We start from the raw sequence: 21,408 nt of genomic DNA, 5'->3' as shown, positions 1-21,408 counted from the left end.
CATTCAACTCGTTCTTTCATTCCGTCTACCTCAGTCAACCATTTTTCAAGCTTCCTTGCTTAGCTAAGGCCTTAAGATATAAGCATATTTGACCGTTTACTTTACAAAAGTTTGCTTGGAAATGATCCTGTATTTTGCTCAAAATCTCCACACAGAATATGAATTAAAAGCAATAAAATGCCTCATCATATTTGAAAATAGACCCAACAAAACAATATATACAGAACTATATACAAAGAAAATACAAATTCGACAAATAGACTGAAAGAAAAAACGTCGGATAAAATCGGTCCATATGGCAAAGCCGACACACCATAGTCACTTCAACTGAAGATAGGACAAAAATGATGATTAAGTAAATTTATACCAAAGAGAAATATAAAAGGAAATCAGTACATTGCTTGTGCAAAATACCCTTAAAAATTATATATGAAACTCCGTAGAAATGTATACAAAATTATGTACATTTCATTAAAACAATATGGACGTAAAACCGAACTATAATTCAGTCTGTCAAAATCAAACTAACTGGATAGATTGGAGAAACTCGTTATGTATTTGCTGTTTCCTCCTCTCCGTCAGTTGGATTTATATTTTATGTATTAGAGCCATCATATTTGCTGGTGCTAGGAACAATGTGAGAGAGAGAGAGAGAGAGATAGAGAGAGAGAGAGAGAGAGAGAGAGAGAGAGAGAGAGAGAGAGAGAGAGAGAGAGAGAGAGAGGTCACCTTTACTTTAAATTTCCAAACACCAACATGTCAGGATTACCGAGAAAGGAAATACTAATACCAACATGGTGCAGTTACCGAGAAAAAAACGCTAATTCCAACATCCTGCAGTTGCCGATAACAAAAACACTAATTCCAACTTCCTGCAGTTACCGAGAATAAAAATACTAACTCCCACATCCTTCAGTTACCGAGAACAAAAACACTAACTCCAACATCCTACATCCGCCAAGAACAAAAACACTAATTCCAACATCCTCAAGTTACCTAGAACAAAAACATTAATTTCTACATCTCATGGCTAAAGAGATCGAAAACACTAATTCCAACATCGAGCAGTTACCGAGAATAAAAATACTAATTCCAACATCCTGAAGTTACCTAAAACAAAAACACTAATTCCAACATCGTGCAGTTACCGAGAATAAAAATACTAATTCCAACATCCTGAAGTTACCTAAAACAAAAACACTAATTCCAACATCGTGCAGTTACCGAGAATAAAAATACTAATTCCAACATCCTGAAGTTACCTAAAACAAAAACACTAATTCCGACATCTCACGGTTACCGAGAACGAAAACACTAAATCCAACATTCTCAATTTACCTACAACCAAACACTAATTCCAACATTCTCAAGTTACTTAGAGCAAAAATCACTAATTCTAACATCTCAGGGTTACCGTTAACGAAAACACTAATTCCAACATTATGCAGTTAAAAGGAACAAAATCACATTTCCAACATCATGCAGTTAAAAAGAACAAAATCACATTTCCAACATCATGTAGTTAAAGGAACAAAATCACATTTCCAACATCATGCAGTTAAAAGGAACAAAATCACATTTCCAACATCATGCAGTTAAAAAGAACAAAATCACATTTCCAACATCATGCAGTTAAAAGGAACAAAATCACATTTCCAACATCATGCAGTTAAAAGGAACAAAATCACATTTCCAACATCATGCAGTTAAAAGGAACAAAATCACATTTCCAACATCATGCAGTTAAAAGGAACAAAATCACATTTCCAACATCCTACAGTTACCAAGAACTAAAACACTAATTCCAACATTCTGCAGTTATCAAGAACCAAAACATTAATTACAGCTCCTCGGGGTTACCGAGAGGGAAAACACTAATTCCAGAATTTCCGGGTTACCAAGATCGAAAACACTCTTTCCTAAATCCTGCTGTTATCAAGTACGGAAACATTAATTCCAACATCCTGCAGTGATCGAGAATGCAAATACTATTGCCAACATCTTACGGTAACCGGAAACGAAAACAAGGATTCCAACATCCTGCAGTTACCGAGATCGAAAAGATTAATTCCATCATCCTGCAGTTACCGAAAACGAACATCGTAGGGTAACTGGGAACGATAACACTAATTACAAAATACTGCAGTTACCGAAAACAAAAATACCAATTCCAACATCTTAGGGTAACCGAAAACAAAAACACTAATTCGAGGCTTTCATTATCAAGAACGATAACAATAACTTAAACATCCCGCAGTTACTGCGAACGAAAATACTAATTCCAACATCCCTCAGTTACCGAAAACGATAACACTAATTTTAACATCCTGCTGTTACTAAGAACGAAAACACCAATTCCAAGCATTCATGTTTACCAATTCCAACATCCTGCAGTTTTTGAGATCAAAAACACTGATTCCAACATCTCACGGTTACTAAGAACGAAACACTAATTCTAGAATCTAAGGATTATGAAAACACTAATATCTGCATCCTGCAGTTACCGAAAATGAAAACACTAATTACAGCATCCTGCAGTTTTCAAGATCAAAAACACTAATTCCAACATCTTTCAGTTAAAGAAAACAAAGTAACTAATTCCAACATCTTAAGTTAACTTGGAATGAAATCTCTTAATTCCAACGTCCTACAGTTACCGGGAAAGAAAACACTAATTCCAAGATCTTAGGGTTACCGAAAAGGAAAACACTAATTCAAACATCTTAAGTTAACCTGGAATGAAAACTCTAATATCCAACGTCCTGCAGTTACCGAGAAAGAAAACACTAATTCGAAGCTCTTAGGGTTACCGAGGACGAAAACACTAATTCCAAAATCCTGCAATTATCGAAAAAGAAAACACTAATTACAAAATCCTACAGTTATCAAGAACAAAAACGCAAATTCAAAGCATTCAGCGTTACTGGGAACGAAAATACTCATTCCAACATCCTGTAGTTATTGAGAACGAAAACACTAATGCCAACATCTCAGGGTTACCGAGAATTAAAACACTAATTGCAACATCCGGCAGTTATCGAGATCAAAAATACTAATTCCTACATTTTGTGGTTACAGAGAACGAAAATATTATTTCATAACATCTCAGGGTTACCAAGAACAAAAACACTAATTCCAGAATCTTAGGGTTACCGAGAACGAAAACACCAATACAAGCATTTCATTGTTAACGAGTATGAAAACACTAATTCCAGCATTTCAGGGTTACCGAGAACGAAAACACTAACTCCACCATCTCGGGGTTACCGAGAACGAAAACACTAATTCCAGCATCTCAGGGTTACTGAGAACGAAAACACTAATTCCAGAATCTTGGGGTTACCGAGAACGAAAACACTAATTCAAGCATTTCAGGGTTAACGAGAATGAAAACATTAATTCCAGCATCTTGGGGTTACTGAGAACGAAAACACTAATTCTAGTATCATAGGATTGCCGAGAACGAAAACACTAATTCCAGAACCTTAGGGTTACCGAGAATGAAAACACTAATGCAAGCATTTCTGGGTTAACGAGAATGAAAACATTAATTCCAGCATCTCGGGGTTACTGAGAATGAAAACACTCATTCCAGAACCTTAGGGTTACCGAGAACGAAAACACTAATTCAAGCATTTCAGGGTTAACGAGAATGAAAACATTAATTCCAGCATCTTGGGGTTACTGAGAACGAAAACACTAATTCTAGTATCTTAGGGTTGCCGAGAACGAAAACACTAATTCCAGAACCTTAGGGTTACCGAGAACGAAAACACTAATTCAAGCATTTCTGGGTTAACGAGAATGAAAACATTAATTCCAGCATCTCGGGGTTACTGAGAACGAAAACACTAATTCCAGAACCTTAGGGTTACCGAGAACGAAAACACTAATTCAAGCATTTCTGGGTTAACGAGAATGAAAACATTAATTCCAGCATCTCGGGGTTACTGAGAACGAAAACACTAATTCCAGAACCTTAGGGTTACCGAGAACGAAAACACTAATTCCAGAACCTTAGGGTTACCGAGAACGAAAACACTAATTCAAGCATTTCTGGGTTAACGAGAATAAAAACATTAATTCCAGCATCTCAGGGTTACTGAGAACGAAAACACTAATTCCAGAACCTTAGGGTTACCGAGAACGAAAACACTAATTCAAGCATTTCACGGTTAACGAGAATGAAAACATTAATTCCAGCATCTCGGAGTTACTGAGAACGAAAACACTAATTCCAGAATCTTAGGGTTGCCGAGAACGAAAACACTAATTCCAGAACCTTAGGGTTATCGAGAACGAAAACACTAATTTAAGCATTTCTGGGTTAACGAGAATGAAAACATCAATTCCAACATCTCAGGGTTACTGAGAACGAAAACACTAATTCCAGAACCTTAGGGCTACCGAGAACGAAAACACTAATTCAAGCATTTCAGGGTTAACGAGAATGAAAACACTAACTCCACCATCTCGGGGTTACCGAGAACGAAATCACTAATTCCAGAAACTTAGGGTTACCGAGAACGAAAACACTAATTCAACAAGCATTTCAGGGTTAACGAGAATGAAAACACTAATTCCAGCATTTCAGGGTTACCGAGAACAAAAACACTAATTCCAGAATCTTAGGGTTACCGAAAACGAAAACACTAATTCAAGCATTTCAGAGTTAACGAGAATGAAAACATTAATTCCAGCATCTCAGGGTTACTGAGAACGAAAACACTAATTCTAGAATCTTAGGGTTGCCGAGAACGAAAACACTAATTCCAGAATCTTAGGGTTACCGATAACGAAAACACTATTTCAAGCATTTCTGGGTTAACGAGAATGAAAACACTAATTCCAGTATCTCAGGGTTACTGAGAACGAAAACTCTAATTCCAGAACCTTAGGGTTACCGAGAACGAAAACACTAATTCAAGCATTTTAGGGTTAACGAGAATGAAAACACTAACTCCACCATCTCGGGGTTACCGAGAACGAAAACACTAATTCCAGAATCTTAGGGTTACCGATAACGAAAACACTATTTCAAGCATTTCTGGGTTAACGAGAATGAAAACACTAATTCCAGTATCTCAGGGTTACTGAGAACGAAAACTCTAATTCCAGAATCTTAGGGTTACCGAGAACGAAAACACTAATTCAAGCTTTTCAGGGTTAACGAGAATGAAAACACTAATTCCAGCATTTCAGGGTTACCGAGAACGAAAACACTAATTCCAGAATCTTAGGGTTACCGAGAACGAAAACACTGATTCAAGAATCTTAGGGTTAACGAGAATGAAAACACTAATTCCAGCATCTCGGGGTTACCGAGAACGAAAACACTAATTCAAGAATCTTAGGGTTAACAAGAATGAAAACACTAATTCCAACACCTCACGGTTATCGAGAACGACAACACTAATTCCAGCATCCTGCAGTTATCGAGAACGAAAACACTAATTCCAGCATCCTGTAGTTATCGAGAACGAAAACATCAGTTCCAGAATCTCAGGGGTACCGAGAACAAAAACACTAATTCCAGCATCCTGCAGTTATCGAGAACGAAAACACTAATTCCAGCATCCTGTAGTTATCGAGAACGAAAACATCAGTTCCAGAATCTCAGGGGTACCGAGAACAAAAACACTAATTCCAGCATCCTGCAGTTATCGAGAACGAAAACACTAATTCCAGCATCCTGTAGTTATCGAGAACGAAAACATCAGTTCCAAGAATCTCAGGGGTACCGAGAACAAAAACACTAATTCCAGCATCCTGCAGTTATCGAGAACGAAAACACTAATTCCAGCATCCTGTAGTTATCGAGAACGAAAACATCAGTTCCAGAATCTCAGGGGTACCGAGAACAAAAACACTAATTCCAGCATCCTGCAGTTATCGAGAACGAAAACATTAGTTCCAGAATCTCAGAGTTACCGAAAATGAAAACAATAATTTAACTTCCTGGGGTTATTAAGAACAAAAAATTAATTCTAATATCACAAGGAGTTTTAATACCTGGAGATGCCACTGGTCACTTTCCTTATAAAAATCCTAGAAGCCACTTGGATAGCGGACACAGCTACCGTGTAGGGCAGAAAATACCAAATCCTTTGGCAGCCTCATGACCGTCATAGACTAATCTTTAAAAATAATGACTTCATTATCTTTTTATCATAAGGAATTAAAAATTCCATATTAACAGAGATATATTTAAAAATATTTTATCAAGACAACATACAGAAAAGAATACAAATTTATTCAAGGAACGAAGACAAGACAGAAATAGTCAACTATGGCATGGGGGGACAGAATCTTATCCTATTAAACTATTGCAAACAAAATTATCAAATTAATATAAGACGTGCAGAGACAGCCATAAAATGAAACTTAACTACTGGCCACTAAAATGAATCTGTCAACTCCTGATGCATTAAAGGAGAGGAAGACTCAAGCTACACAAACGGGAATGCTTATTTGGAGAAAAGTTTTTAGGTCGTGTCGCTTCAACCCATTTTCTTTTCTAAGATCCTCATGTTTTGGAAAACTACAAGCCCAAGCATAAAAATAAAATAATTTCACTTGCACACTTGTGCATGTGTGTGTGTGCACTCTCTTACAACGATAATGTTTCGAATGTACCCCATTATAAGACTATTTCATCGTTGCTACTCCAACTTTTTACAAAATCTAAAAAGTGTATAACAGCTAAAAGTACAAATATGATACTGAACTTGATATCACCACTTATTGCAAGATACAGGGGCACTGTGTCCCAGGTGAAAGAGGAAAATAAACATATCACTTACGTAAGGTATTAAATGAAATGGTTATTTCTTATTTTCTAGAAAAATTTACAGTGTTTTCGCTGACTTCATAATGAATATGTAAAAGATAAAAATTCCATTTTTATAAAGGGTTGGCATAATTATTCGTGTGAATGTTTTCTGTCTCATTGGTTCAAAAAATTTGCAAAAAAAAACATATAGCCTACCGAATACATACCGATGAAATGTAACCAATGGATTCAAGGTTTTGCAGAGTCTTTGAGTGCATTCTTATGCAGTACACGAACTAGGCATCATTTAAGCGATAAAATGAGAGCTTATATTCCTCCAAAACAATTTTTCTACTTGAACTGGGGTATCAGTGACATCTCCACTTTATTAAACATCGTGAGCTACGTGATTTGGTAGGTCACGCTGCAGGCGAGTCAGCTTTATTTCCTATACGCGGGTCGGCTTCACAAATCCGGGAATAGTGCACCTCTATGTACTAAGCCTCCTTGCAATATAAGGGGTTTACAGAGAGAGAAAACCCTAATGCCCAACTCAATGGGGTTACTGAGAATGAAATCCCTAACTCCAACATCCCGGGATTACCGACAACTAAAATCCCAAGCGTAAGAATATAAAACCATTAATTGCATAATCATGACTGATATAATATCATTATTTCTGATTGCCATGATAAAATCTTTAGAGAACCTATCTCTGACACCACACCAATCTCATTCACGCTTTACAAATAGATATACTGTGTTTATCTCTAAGGAAACAATCAAAACATTTGAGGATAAACCCACACCGATATGGTGTGGTTATATATTATTCGTAGCCATGATTCCTTACGGTATATATAATAGTAAAGTATATAATTATATGATGTGATTGGAAACGCATACCTTGCTTCTACAGTAAGTAATATGGTAGCAAAACACAAAACTGAACATTATGCTAAAGATGATATTGTGGTAGGATAAAGGAGAAATATGGAAGGATAGAATTTTATTTATGCCCACACACACACACACACACATATATATACATATATATATATATATATATATATATATATATGTATGTATGTATGTATGTATATGTATATGTGTGTGTATGTGTTTGTAGAATGCTTACATATGTATATACACACATACAGTATATACATACAACTATATACAAACATTGTATATATATACAAATATATATATACAGTATATATATATATATATATATATATATTGATAACTATTTGGTATTGGCTGAAACAGCTGTCAGAAAAAGTTGAATAAATGGAGTAGGAAACATTCACAAACACATGTGTATATATATATATATATATATATATATATATATATATATATATATATATATAGTGTGTGTGTGTATACATACAGTATATATGCATATATAGACTCTGAGAAGCTTTCAATAAATAATTCCCAAATACACTACTCGTACTTAAATATCTGCCTGAGAAACAAATCTTTAACCTGTCACTTTCCTGTGTAAAATTCTCCAAACTTTGGCCATTGATATAGATCATAAAATTGACGACAACTCGGATGATAAACATGTATACATAACAATAATTTGGCAACGTTCCCCGTTCTCTTTGAAGTACATTCCAACCGGACGAAAGGAAGGACCATTCTAATTGGCATTTCATTAACTTACTTTCGAATGCTGAAAAGAAGAGGACTTTTAGATAGCTTGTCTACGGAAATTTCAATTTTCAATTTACCATGAGAATGAATCGTTCCATAAATTCATATGCATAATTCATAAAGATAACTCGCGCCAACAGCACTGACAGAGAGAGAGAGAGAGAGAGAGAGAGAGAGAGAGAGAGAGAGAGAGAGAGAGAGAGAGAGAGAGAGAGAGAACTAATTTTACTTAAAATAATGTTTCTTTCCCACAAAACATTTTCAACTGAATTAATCACAAATATTCTCTCTATTTCCTTCCTAACTACTATATTTTTCGAAATCTACCTTTGTTATAAACCAAATGAGAAAGCATATAAAACTCATCCTCTAGATAAAAAGAGCAGTACAATGAAAACAGTAAATAAACTTATATAATACCTTCAGTGGGAGAATCCCTACAGAGGTCAGAAGTATCAAAAGCTCTGCTTGAAATCACAGGGAAGCGAGGAGGTTATGTGATTATCTGTTGCGGTAGTCTATTGGAAACGTCCTTGTCTAGTAATCTGTTGAACAGGGGTTTGAGACCCACTGAAGCTTGATAGTTCCCAGGAGTGTCTGTAACCTCACAATCCTTGTGAGCAAGGGATGGGTGGAGGTTTGGGAGAGCCTTTAGGTCCACCTTCTGGATCATTAGCAGCCATTGCCTGGCATTCCCAGGTCCCAGTTTCATGGAGAGGGTGCTGATCATCTATGCATATGGTCAGTATCTAAAACATTGTTCGATCCCTTGCCTCTGCCGTTCATGAGCGGCCTTTAAACCTTTAATATAGTATCGAATATAACTTCAATGACTCAAGTGTCCAATTGAATCAGTGTAAAATCAATTTCTCAGCTTTAAATTCCACAGAGTTATTAATTTTGGATAAGCATTGATTTTGAAGGTTACATGAGAACAAGGAAAGCCTTTGCAGATACACTTCAAAATTTATCCAGTGCAATTAATGTCCTTCATTCTACTACTCGTCAACTTCACGTTTATGCAGAGATGATTCTACGACCACCACACAAACCTTCCATTCAAGAGATTTTGTATCTTAGCTACTACCGTAAAATTCAACTCAGGAACTTAGCAGGATAAACGACAACTCTAAATTGACCGAAATTAGGTTCACCAGCAGTCTTTCTTTACATTCTTTGATGAAAATAATAACTTCTTGTTTCCTTTTCTAAAATTATACAAATTAGACAGAGGCAATGTACTGTACGTGTCTGAGACAAGTGTGTGTTGTGTCAATATTGAATGAAGAAGTGGTGTGAGAAGTCAGAAAGAGAACATTATATGTGGGTGCAAAGTTGTGGGATACGAAAATGAATGGTGTATGGAGAGTGGAATAGTTGATACTTGTAGATTATACAGTACTGATTCGCAAAAAGGTTTTAAAATTATTTGAAAGAAGTAACCTACAGATTAAATGAAGTCTTAGTGATATTAGGAGGGTAAACGGAAACACTGAGGACGGAGAAATGAGTGTTACTATAAATGTTGGAAGAAATTGAACTCGTATTTCATATGAGTAATATACTTAGAAGTAAGAATAATGAAAGGTGATAAAATGCGCAAAGAGACGAGAATACAATAAATGAAGTAAGGACACAAGTTAAGTTTTTGCAAAAAGAAAGAAAGCCAAAGAAGGAATGAATGAAGGAATTCTTTAGCCAGAAAACCTTCTTGGAAGTAAGATGTGTTTGTAAATATATATTCACAACAGATAAGTCATGGCAAATATATGAACTTATCTCAGCAAACCTACGGTAAAATGACTCTCTAATGATTATATATATATATATATATATATATATATATATATATATATATATTTATAGCCTAATGCAAGGTTACTTTCTTGTGCTTTGTGAAGAATTCTCCAAGTGATATTTTACTTTGAAGGGAATATGTAGATTCTTCTATACTGGTGGAATTATCTTCCTGAAAACTTTAAATCAATCAATCAATCTTAATCTAGTAGTTGAATCAGTGAAACTTCAGAAGTAAAAGCTGGCAGCAAATGTTTCTATGTTGAGCTGGCTGGCATAAGTCTCTTTATAGTTTATATGACATATCTATTTTAACATTGTTGCTAATCTTAAAATATTTTACATCAATTCTTCATTACTTCTTATGTAGTGTTATTTACTATCTTATTTTCTTTCCTTACTGAGCTATTTTTCCATGTTGGAGCGCTTGAGTTTATAGCATCCTGCTTTTCCAACTTGAGTTGAAGATTAGCTAGTAATAATAATAATAATTCCGATATTGGTGTCATTTTCAAGCAGGATAAAATAAAATCAATACATTATGTTAAGACTATCACAAAACCACAAAATGTTAAATTAGCGACTTGTCACTCGTAGAAAATAAGAAATATACTTTGTACTTAAAATAGTACCATACAAAAATAGTTATATTTATACAATCTATTAACACCCAAGTACACTAAGAGGAATTGTGACCTCAGACGGAAATAGCAATTTTCAGGGATGTTTAAAATCAGATAATTTGTTAGTGATCTATAGTTTGAAAGGTGGAATTGATCTAAGTTGATTTCCTTTGATATAATAAATAGGATACGTTATAAAAAGCGTCTTTTTCCTAAATTCTAAGATGCATTAAGAAATCTAGTTAAATGATTCTTGACAGGTGCAATATTTTTTTATTTTGTTTATTGAAACTAAACCAACCCATAGAATAAAAATTTTGTGACTTCGGCTGTGAGCGTAGAGAAAAACTATACTTTTCAGAGATGAGAAGCTTAATTTTTTTCAATAACTGACTTTTTAATCAATTTTATTATCAAGTATCTGTTTGAATGGGAAATTTGTTGCGAACCCTACCTATATGGCTGTGAAATTCCTCACGAACCCTCACACTAACTACCTATAAATCTTCATTACAAAATAACAACTATACAGCACTAAATTCTCTATCTATCTACTGATTTATCTATTTAAGACTTCAAAACTCTTAGCAATGGAGTGAGAATAGGCCTTCAATATGGACCCTTTAATATTTTCTGACCTTTATCTCTAGATTATACCTTCGGTCTCGGCATTAAAGCCAAAAATAATACTTCCCCCCAAAAAAAGAATTGCCATCCCTCTATATCAACTGTTTTTACTTCTAAAAAAATCTAATGTAAAATGAAAACTTATTTAAATATTCCCGGTAATATAGTCAGCGTCTTATGTCATATACACATACATACGTACAGTTAATTTTCTTAATTATCCTATTGCGCCATATCTAACAAACATTGCATTTTTCAGGGTCGACGGAAAACGGTCTACCACGCCGACTGAGGACCGCCTACACCAACACACAGCTTTTAGAGTTGGAAAAGGAATTCCATTTCAACAAGTATTTATGTCGACCTCGAAGGATAGAAATTGCCGCCTCTCTCGACCTCACGGAACGACAGGTTAGTGATTCTTGCTCTAAAAGTTTACTTTAGAGTAATGAAAATAATCCTGAGTAAAATTATATCTCACTAATACATCGAGAAAAGTATCGGATGTGACATAACAGAATTTATTGCAATAACTAGCATGGTGTTTCACTCTCGAAACTAACAAAGAGTTCACCACAATTTAAGTAAAATACTTGAATCACTAGACAAATTGCTCACTAATAAGAAGAATACTATAACTTTATTTACCCTAGAAACTCAATACATCACTCACTTGTTTACCCGTTGTTGAGAAAATTGTCTTTTGGGTTTAGTAAGATGTAATATCCCTTCTAAACAAATGCAAATTTTCAATTTGCTTACTGCTACTCTATTCCTTATCTCCATCTATATACCATTCTCAATGAAGCAGAATGGACAGTTTCAAATTTGGTTGATAATACCCCCAAATAGTTCACGTGGTATAATTTTATCAATTACTTCCCTCCCACAATTTCTTAGAATATATTATTGCTTTAATTTACAAACAATTGCATAAATTGGAAAATATAATCAATCAAAGATTCAGTCCTTAATTATCAAATAGCCCATATAAGTATAGTAAGTTAAAGTTTAACTTTTATGGGAAATACTTTTCCTGTTATACAGTACAAACTAAATACAGCATCAGTAACGAAAAACAAAAATCATTTAAATCAAAGTTTTACTTACAGGTTAAAAATAGAAAGAAATTAAATACATCGATTTGCAGTACCATATGTTATAAGTCTTAAGTAATTTAATACTTTTCTTAAAATATATCACCCTAATGTTTCCATACTCTCCAGGTGAAGGTATGGTTCCAGAATCGGCGTATGAAGCACAAACGTCAAGCGTTGGCCAAAACGGACGAGCCGGAGAAAAAAGATCGACGTCATGGTCTGGACGATGCCACCAACAACAACACCAAGTCAGCGCCTTCCTCCCCTGACAGTATGTGCTCCTCGGATGTCAAGAAAGAAGAAAGTAACGATAGTCTACCTTTGCCCGGAGTCTCTGCAGCCACTGGGATGCCACCAACGTCCGTGGGAGCCGGCGTTGGCAGCAATGCTTGCACCCAAGCTCAGCAGCCACCTCCTCTCACGGCCATGGATACATCAAAAGTGAAGTGTGAGGAAAGTGCAGGTCTGCGGTATCCAGCATCAGTAACTTTTGCTGGTGAAGGCATTAGTATGAAGGATGGTGGGCAGCCAGACACAGCACCTCTCAACACACCTCCCATCCCTCGGGCCACTCCTCCTCTAACACCTGCCACTCCAACGGCTTCTCCTGCCCATCTGACAGGAACGCGAGGAGTGCCTGGCTCTCCAGCCCTAACAACCCCACCTATCACCTCAGCTAGAGGGGCGCCGCCAACAACTACAACTACTACTGTGGGTACTGCTATTTCCTCAACAACAAATTCAGTTTCATTACATGGGTTCGGTGCCAATACTGGTGGTCGGGGTTCAGGGAGGGGGTCAACTTTTCCCTCATACTGTAGTGGCACAGAAGGAAAAGGGCGTGGTGCCACTGCTTCCAACTACCCAGGAGTGTACAGGGGAGCCTGGGCAATGGACCAGTATAGAGTCATGGGTAGAGCAACTCCTCCTCAGTTCATGAACAATGCAGCCAATCAACGGGTATCCAACACCCACGGTTACGATTATACATGTGCCCAACAGCATCACCAACAACAGCAGCAGCAACAGCAACAGCAGCAACAAAGAAGCCACAACATGTATGGTAGTGGTTACGGGATGGATTCATATAGCTACAACCGGAACTACTACAACAACAACATGATGTGTAGTAGTGATGGATATGGAGGTTATGGTTACATGTATGGAAGTAGTGGCATGTATGGATGTGGTGGACAAGGCGACACAAGTGGCCACCATTACTATGATTCTTATGGCATGAGTGGTGCCACAGGCTATGACCATTCAGAAAAGGGCTCAGCAATGGCTAACATGGCCAATATGGCCAACATGAGTCAGACTGGTGGAGGTGGAGGAGGGGGAGGATACTATGCAGGAAATGGAACCAGTGGAAGTGGAGGGGGTGAAGGCATGCCATACCAGGATCAGCAGTATCCAAATCACCAACAACAGCATGACCACGACCTCAACTTTACCTTCAACTTTTTTGAGCAGGGAGGGGGTGGAAATGGCGGTGGCAGTGCGGGCAGTGGTGGGGGTGGTGGTGGGGGTGCTGGTCCTGGAGGTGGAAATCCAGGAAGTGCAGGTCATGGTGGAGGAACCAATGGAAGCACAGCCCCTAGCGAGAACAGCAACTCATCAGACTTCAACTTTCTTTCTAATCTGGCCAATGACTTTGCCCCAGAGTACTATCAGCTGAGCTGAGTCAAAACAGAATTGAATGGCAAAATAAGCTAATGAGAAATCAAATAGAGAAGGAAGGTTGAATACCACACTGGTATATGAAATACAATAAAGGGATACAAGTGCAGAATAATGAAAATAAATCAGTGGCTCCCCTCTTTTTCTAAGTTTTCAATTTGATGAAAATGACCATGCACGATAACTTGTTATAATTTCTTAACATGATGAAGTTCAAGGCCGATAATGAAGGTGTATTTTATAAAGACAACTGTGTTGAATAGTTTGAAAAATCCAATCGGGACCACATACAATATTAGTGACTTCACCACAATAGAAATGTCAAAGCTTGTGTGCGTACAATCACATTTTTCAAGAATTGTAAAGAAAACATCTAGCCTTATTACGGCTTACAAGTAAGTTATGATACTTGATCATAAAATACAGATTGCAATACAAGTGATATCAAAACCCCAAGTTTACTTTTTCTTTTCAGGTTCAGAGGATCTACTACGAAATAGGGTCTTTCCTTTTCCTTTGTCATGGACCTAAAGGACATTTTTTAAAATTTGCATGGCACTAGATGACTATGCAGATCCCCTGCCCTCATATAACGGGGGTCAGGCCCCCAAATGAGTGATGTAGCGCTGTGTTGCCAGTCATTCCACACAACCCCATAAAGACCTACCATTAGACCAAGTTCCCCTTAAGACCTATTTCCCAAGCCCACTTTGACCCTTGTAGATGTTTCCCTCCCCTCCCAGAGGCTCCCTTTTGAAGACGCCAAGATAGATGTCATAGTCGTCCTTATTCCCTTCATCCCGTAGGGTTAAGCTTCGGTCTCCCATGTGCTCTCGAATTCGAGGTCACTCGTGATATGGGGTCATCATTCTGTTGTGAAAGTTTTCAGCAATAATTCATATACATTTCATTTTCATTCTGGGATATGTAGGAAGTGCTACTCCTCCCTCGATGATGTCCGTGATAGGACACCAGCTGAGGAATAATGTGAGGTGTGAGCCTGAGCGAAGTCAGGTAGTACACCTGGACTGACCATGGGAGAAAACCATATCCACTGTAGCATACAGTCGAAGTAAGAGAACATAATCGAATGTGTCATTGTTGTCTAATATTGAAAACAATCTTCTAAAATTGCAATGCCATGTCTTATAGGTAACTTTAAAGAATATTCAAGAAAAGGATTTTTAAATTTTCTGGATGCAGCAAATGCATTAAATATATATAAAAAAAATTCTTTATAAGAAATTTCCTTCAGGTAGGAGTAACGAGAAGGGAAAACAGCTTTTATGGTTTTGAGAGAGAGAGAGAGAGAGAGAGAGAGAGAGAGAGAGAGAGAGAGAGAGAGAGAGAGAGAGAGAGATACTTCCAAATGTTCACCATCTAATTTTCTCTTAATTACAGTGCAACGAGTGTGAGCTCAGATAATCTAAGCCACGTGTGGTATCCATAATAACAACTCCCATTCACACTAGCAATATTCGATCAGAAAAATTTTTATGAAAGAAACTGTCACTTACAACATTTCGGATAACAGAACCACGTAAAAAAATAAACAACACATATGATATTACACTCAATAGCTAAGTATTTGTTAATAAGAAAATTCAATATCCATATATGATACGTCTCACTGAGGGTTGAATTAATTAGAAAAAAAAAGTTAGAAATGAGTTGAAGGCACACCTATACAACTGAATAATTATCTTACCTTACAAGCGAACGAATACTGAAAGTGAATACACGTGGATAGAACAAATAAGGTTCACTTAAGTCATTGACTTGTGGGAGGAAGATTTTAAATCTACAATGAAGCACTAAGCCTGATGAAAATATGTAGAGCAACGAGCCAAGTACATGAATATCCAAAAGAGGGTAAGAGTGTGAGATAATGATTACTTACTTTAACGCACAGTAAATGAATCATTAACATAATACCATAATACATCATACGACGCATGAACACAGTATCAAGCACATGATTTTTTGTAGAATACAAACAAGCTCATGCCCATATATATATATATATATATATATATAATATATATATATATATATATTATATATATATACTGTATATATATATATATATATATATATATATATATATATATATATATATACACACATATATATCTATATATATACATATACATATATATACACATATATATGTGTGCTTTTTTTTGCTATTTTTTGTGCGCGCGCGCGTGTATGTGCCGGAGCGTGATGAGTATGTGGGTGTTAATATATATAACTTTGAAATTACTAGAAATCTAAAAATTCTCGTACAGACTCACTCGAATAAATCCAATAATTAAGGGATCATAAGTAATATAACTGCAACAATTTGACCACAAAATCTGTTTTAATGGAATAACTAAACCAACCTAAGAACCAAACTCACTCCTCTCCATGGTGTTTAAGCTGAAATTGCATAAAAGTTTTTCTCCGTACATCTTACCAAAACCATCTGCTTTTCAAAACCCCGCACCAAAAATAACAGACGCCAGAGAGAGAGAGAGAGAGAGAGAGAGAGAGAGAGAGAGAGAGAGAGAGAGAGAGAGAGAGAGAGAGAGAGAGAGAGCAAAAGCTTCTCGCCTCCGCTGTCTCCAACCAGAAATCTTTTCGAAGTCCGCTTTTTTTCCCTCTTCATTTCAAAGTTGGGGCGAAAGGCAAAAATCTCTTCTGGAATTCAGGTTTAGGGGTCTGGGGGAGTGGGAGGAGTGAGTTTGCACTATTGTAGTTTCTTACGGACTGATTTTTCCTTCCCCACTTTCTGTCCTTATTGAATTTCTAGGGTTCTCCAAAGGAGCAGAAGAACTTGAATTTCCCATGATGAGGAGGAGCTTGTGTGCTCGCAAATATTCAGTGTACGTTTACGCACACAAGGGCACAGTAATTTTACAAATTGTGTTAACTGAAATGGATTCATGTAGCCTACCGGAAAAAACAATAGCAAATCAAAATTAGACGGATGTAATTCCTACCTGTAAACGTATAGGGAGAAAAACATTAATGTAGCTGGAGGACAAATTTCAACTAAAGATGAACTTTCGGCTTGTTATGTTGTAAAATTGGCTCAGTATAAACTTAAAAGAAAACAATGTTCTAAATTTTCATACACTTTAAGGTAAATGTTTTCCTTGTTGTCTAAATTGAAAATATTATCAAAATATTGCTTAGGTAATAACATATAAAAATTATAAATGTGCATATGTGCGTGTTATGAAAATTTTGTTTTATTGCTAACTGAACACAATTATAGCTAGTAAAGAACTGTGGTATAAGCCACATTATACAAACATATTTTACGTTATAATCAGATAATGAAACCTGACATATCAAAGGAAAATGTAATTTCTCTTGCACTAGTAATGAAAATATGTTTAAATAAACTGTTCAGGTTGAGACTGTATGCTCCAAGTGGATGATGACTTTTGGTAATGATGAATTGAGATGATAATGTTATGGAAAATGACCCCGACCCCCTTCTTCGCATCTCCCTTTTTCTTGCGTGTAAATATTTTGAATAGTAATATTATTGTAATATTGATGACCGAAGGGTGAATTAAATAAATGTCCTTGTATTCGTCGTGTTTTAAGAACCCCATTTAATGCTAAAAGATTTTATTAACTGCTTCTTGAAGCTTATTTATAAGTTTCATGTCAGTTGCAGGAGATTGTATTTGTAGCACATGATGTCTTTTAAGAAGTTTTATGACAGTTATACTTCTCAAGTTGATAAATCAAGACACCAAAGAAATGTAAATCAATCCATTCATGAGGCACAGGCTACGTGTTTCTCTAACAACAGTAATTCCTACGCAGGTATTGTAACAATACGACCAAATCTAGTCACTGAATTGGAAGTTCAGTCAATAGAAAAACTCTATTTCAAGGAAAATCGATCAATACAATACCCAGGCGATAAAATAAAAAACAATTCCATGAAAAAAAAATAACGGTGATTTACTATGGTTAGGAAATTACACTAAATAACCGCGTTATTACCAAACCTAAAAGACTGCTAGGGAAGAACTTCACATACGACCACTTTTTATTGAGCAGGCTTTTTGCAAGATCAAAAGACCTGCAGTTAAGCAATTATGATTTCTGAAATAATATTAGAACGAATTGTTAAATGGACAAATGAAAAAAAATAAAGGAGCTTTTTTCCAAACAGTGTACTTTAGTTATGCTGTAGTTAAATAAATGGAAAAACTATTAATGTAATGACAGTTCACGTACTCTTAAGATAAACTGTGATGAAAATAAAAAAAAAGCTAATGTAAGTGGTAATTGATATTTTATCATCTACCATAATGAATAAGTGAAAAATAAGAGAAAATGGAAATACAACAATCATGATAAGTAAATTGATTAATACGGACATGACAATTTGTTTTATTTCTGTTGATCCATTTATCTCTTCAAAAAAGGTCTCAATACACTCATTATATCTTCTTTTCTTTATTTCAACTAGGACCATAGTCTCCAAACATAAAATACCTACACATTAGAACAACCATGAAACCGAATTAAAAAAAAATGAAAAAAAAATAAAAAAAAGGCAATTGTGACTTTGTAAAATCAAATGTGAGAAAATAATAGATTCACTTTTAAGATTTGTATTAGAAAATTATCCGGAAGATACAACTAAAAGAAAAAGAGATTTAAAAATCCAATGTTCAAGCAACACAATAATAATAATAATAATAATAATAATAATAATAATAATAATAATAATGATGATGATGATGATAAAATAATAATAATAATAATAATAATAATAACGATAAAAAATAATGATAATCATAATAATAATAAAAATATTAATAATAATAATAATAATAATAATAATAATAATAATAATAATAATGATAAATAATAATTATAATAAAAATGAATATAATAACAACAAAAATAATAATAATGGCATAAAGAAAAAGAACATATAAAACTTTGTTTTTAAAACACACTACACAAGTGTTCCCATACTGCAATTATATATCTAAACGTACCTTTAGTCACACCACACAAATAGAAAGTAACGCCACCTCTGTACAATAACGTTCAAAGCTTCATTTCCAGTAAATTCGCTTAGCACGTGATTTTACAAAACTACGTTCCCATCTCTGAGCTGCTAACTTTCATCTACCATTTAATATCATTATTCTTAATCATTAACACGTAACCCTATCCTAATCCTTTGTGTCCGGCCAATCAATTTCAAAACACCAACTTTTTTCGTTGGACTCATTTTTAGAACTACATAATTATATCTACTATCAAAAAAAGATATTGTAATTTTATAAACATATTTCCAAAAATCTTTTACTCCATTCCCAAAGAAATGTCAATGTTTTGCTTCTATAAAGTAAATTTGCTTAAATTTTTCCAAACAATATTTAATTTCAATTTTCATTCTCCCGTTATCAAAATACTCAATTTATCCACATCTAGAACATAGATTTGTTTAACGAAGGAAATATAAAACTTCCCGCAAGCTTACATAAAATACTGACTTAGTTTTCAACAACATACAGCCATCTAGTATTCCACCTTACATTAGAACCACCATTAAACCAAATTCCTGGTGAAATTCAGAAAAAAAAGAAAAAATAATAAACAAATTTGACTTGGTAAAAATGAAAGCGTGGAAATACTAGATTCGCTTTTAAGTATATTTATAACAAAAATATCTAAAAATACAATTAAAAAAAAAAGATTTTATATATCTAGTGATTACGCAACAAGTCACATGGCATAAATGAAATAAAAAAAATATATATAACTTCATTTTTAAGCCACATAACACATCTTACTTATAGCAAACATCCACATTCAGTAAAGCAAGGTCTTAATATTATAATTATTATAATTATTATAAGGTACAATTATTATAAGCCAATGGGCTCCAACAGGATAAAATAGCCCGGCGAAGAAAGGAAACACGGAAATAAATGAACTACAAGAGAAGTAAAGAACAATCAAATAAAATATTTGAAGAGCAGTAACATTACAATAGATCTTTCGTATATAAACTATAAAATTTAAAAAATAAGGAGGAAGAGAAATAAGATAGAATAGTATGCACAAGTGTACACTCAAGGCCTCATGCAAGAAAACTTTAACACAAGACAGTGGAAGACCATGGTACACAAGTTATGGCATTACCCAAAACTAGAGAACAATGGTTTGATTTTGGAGCGTCCTCCTCCTAAAAGAGATGATTATCTCAAAATGGCATATTAGAAACATTTATCATTAAAAGACTTAATATCAGGTCTAAATTCTTTGATTCTGTGAAGTGTACATCATCTTGTAGTTTATGAGCTTCTAATCGTCCCTGACAACCATAGGGGCAAAAAAGAAGAAGAAAAAAAAAAATAACATTTACTGAACCAACCTTGCTCTCAATGATAGAATACTGGTATATTTCTCTACCAGAAGGTTATAATGCTGGCATTCAGGGAGTGCTCAATAGGTCTTATTTCTCTATTGGCTACCATAATCGCGAAAAAGCAAGATGGCACTAATTATAATCAATACTTTCATAATTATATAATTATATATATAAATCTATATATACAGTATATATATATACTGTATATATATATATATATATATATATATATATATATATATATATAGATATAGATGATGCCCTTTGCGTCAATGGGCGTAGGTTTAGATGATGATATATATATATATATATATATATATATATATATATATATATATATATATATATATATATATTTTATATATATATATATATATATATATATACACAGTATATATATATATATATATATATATATATATATATATATATATATATGTCAACAATCGTTACTAGTCCACTGCAGTACAAAAGCCTCATACAAGTCCCTCCATTGAGTAAGATATTCTTCGTCTTAATATATAAATATGTCTATTTTTTTTTATCAAAAGCTACCAATACTTAGTAATTGCTTTTCAATGTTAAGTAAACAAGAAAAGGTACACATTTTCATATAATGTCCTTATCATTCAGAATATTACAGTATATTGTTTCTAAAAAAAAAAAAGGAAAAAAATGATAATAACGAAGTGAAAAACTCCTTTCAGCCTGTAGACTTGATTTTCCTGAAGCAAA

The 21,408-nt window shown here is 34.7% G+C and overlaps 1 protein-coding gene across 1 annotated transcript in view; it reads left to right on the top strand.

Annotated features, from left to right (window-relative positions):
* Window positions 1-15,302, top strand: part of pb (proboscipedia) — a 227,524-nt gene extending 212,222 nt beyond the window's left edge. Inside the window, exons 5-6 of the mRNA XM_068344663.1 lie at window positions 11,747-11,898; window positions 12,714-15,302. Coding sequence (XP_068200764.1) covers window positions 11,747-11,898; window positions 12,714-14,270 — 1,709 coding nt within the window. The 3' untranslated portion in view covers window positions 14,271-15,302. The remainder of the gene's footprint in view (window positions 1-11,746; window positions 11,899-12,713) is intronic.
* The last annotated feature ends 6,106 nt before the right edge of the window (window positions 15,303-21,408 follow it).

The sequence above is a fragment of the Palaemon carinicauda genome, chromosome 21, assembly GCF_036898095.1.
Source record: "Palaemon carinicauda isolate YSFRI2023 chromosome 21, ASM3689809v2, whole genome shotgun sequence".
NCBI lineage: Eukaryota > Metazoa > Arthropoda > Malacostraca > Decapoda > Palaemonidae > Palaemon > Palaemon carinicauda.
Note: the sequence above shows the minus strand (reverse complement) of the source record. Positions and strands in the feature narration are given on the sequence as shown.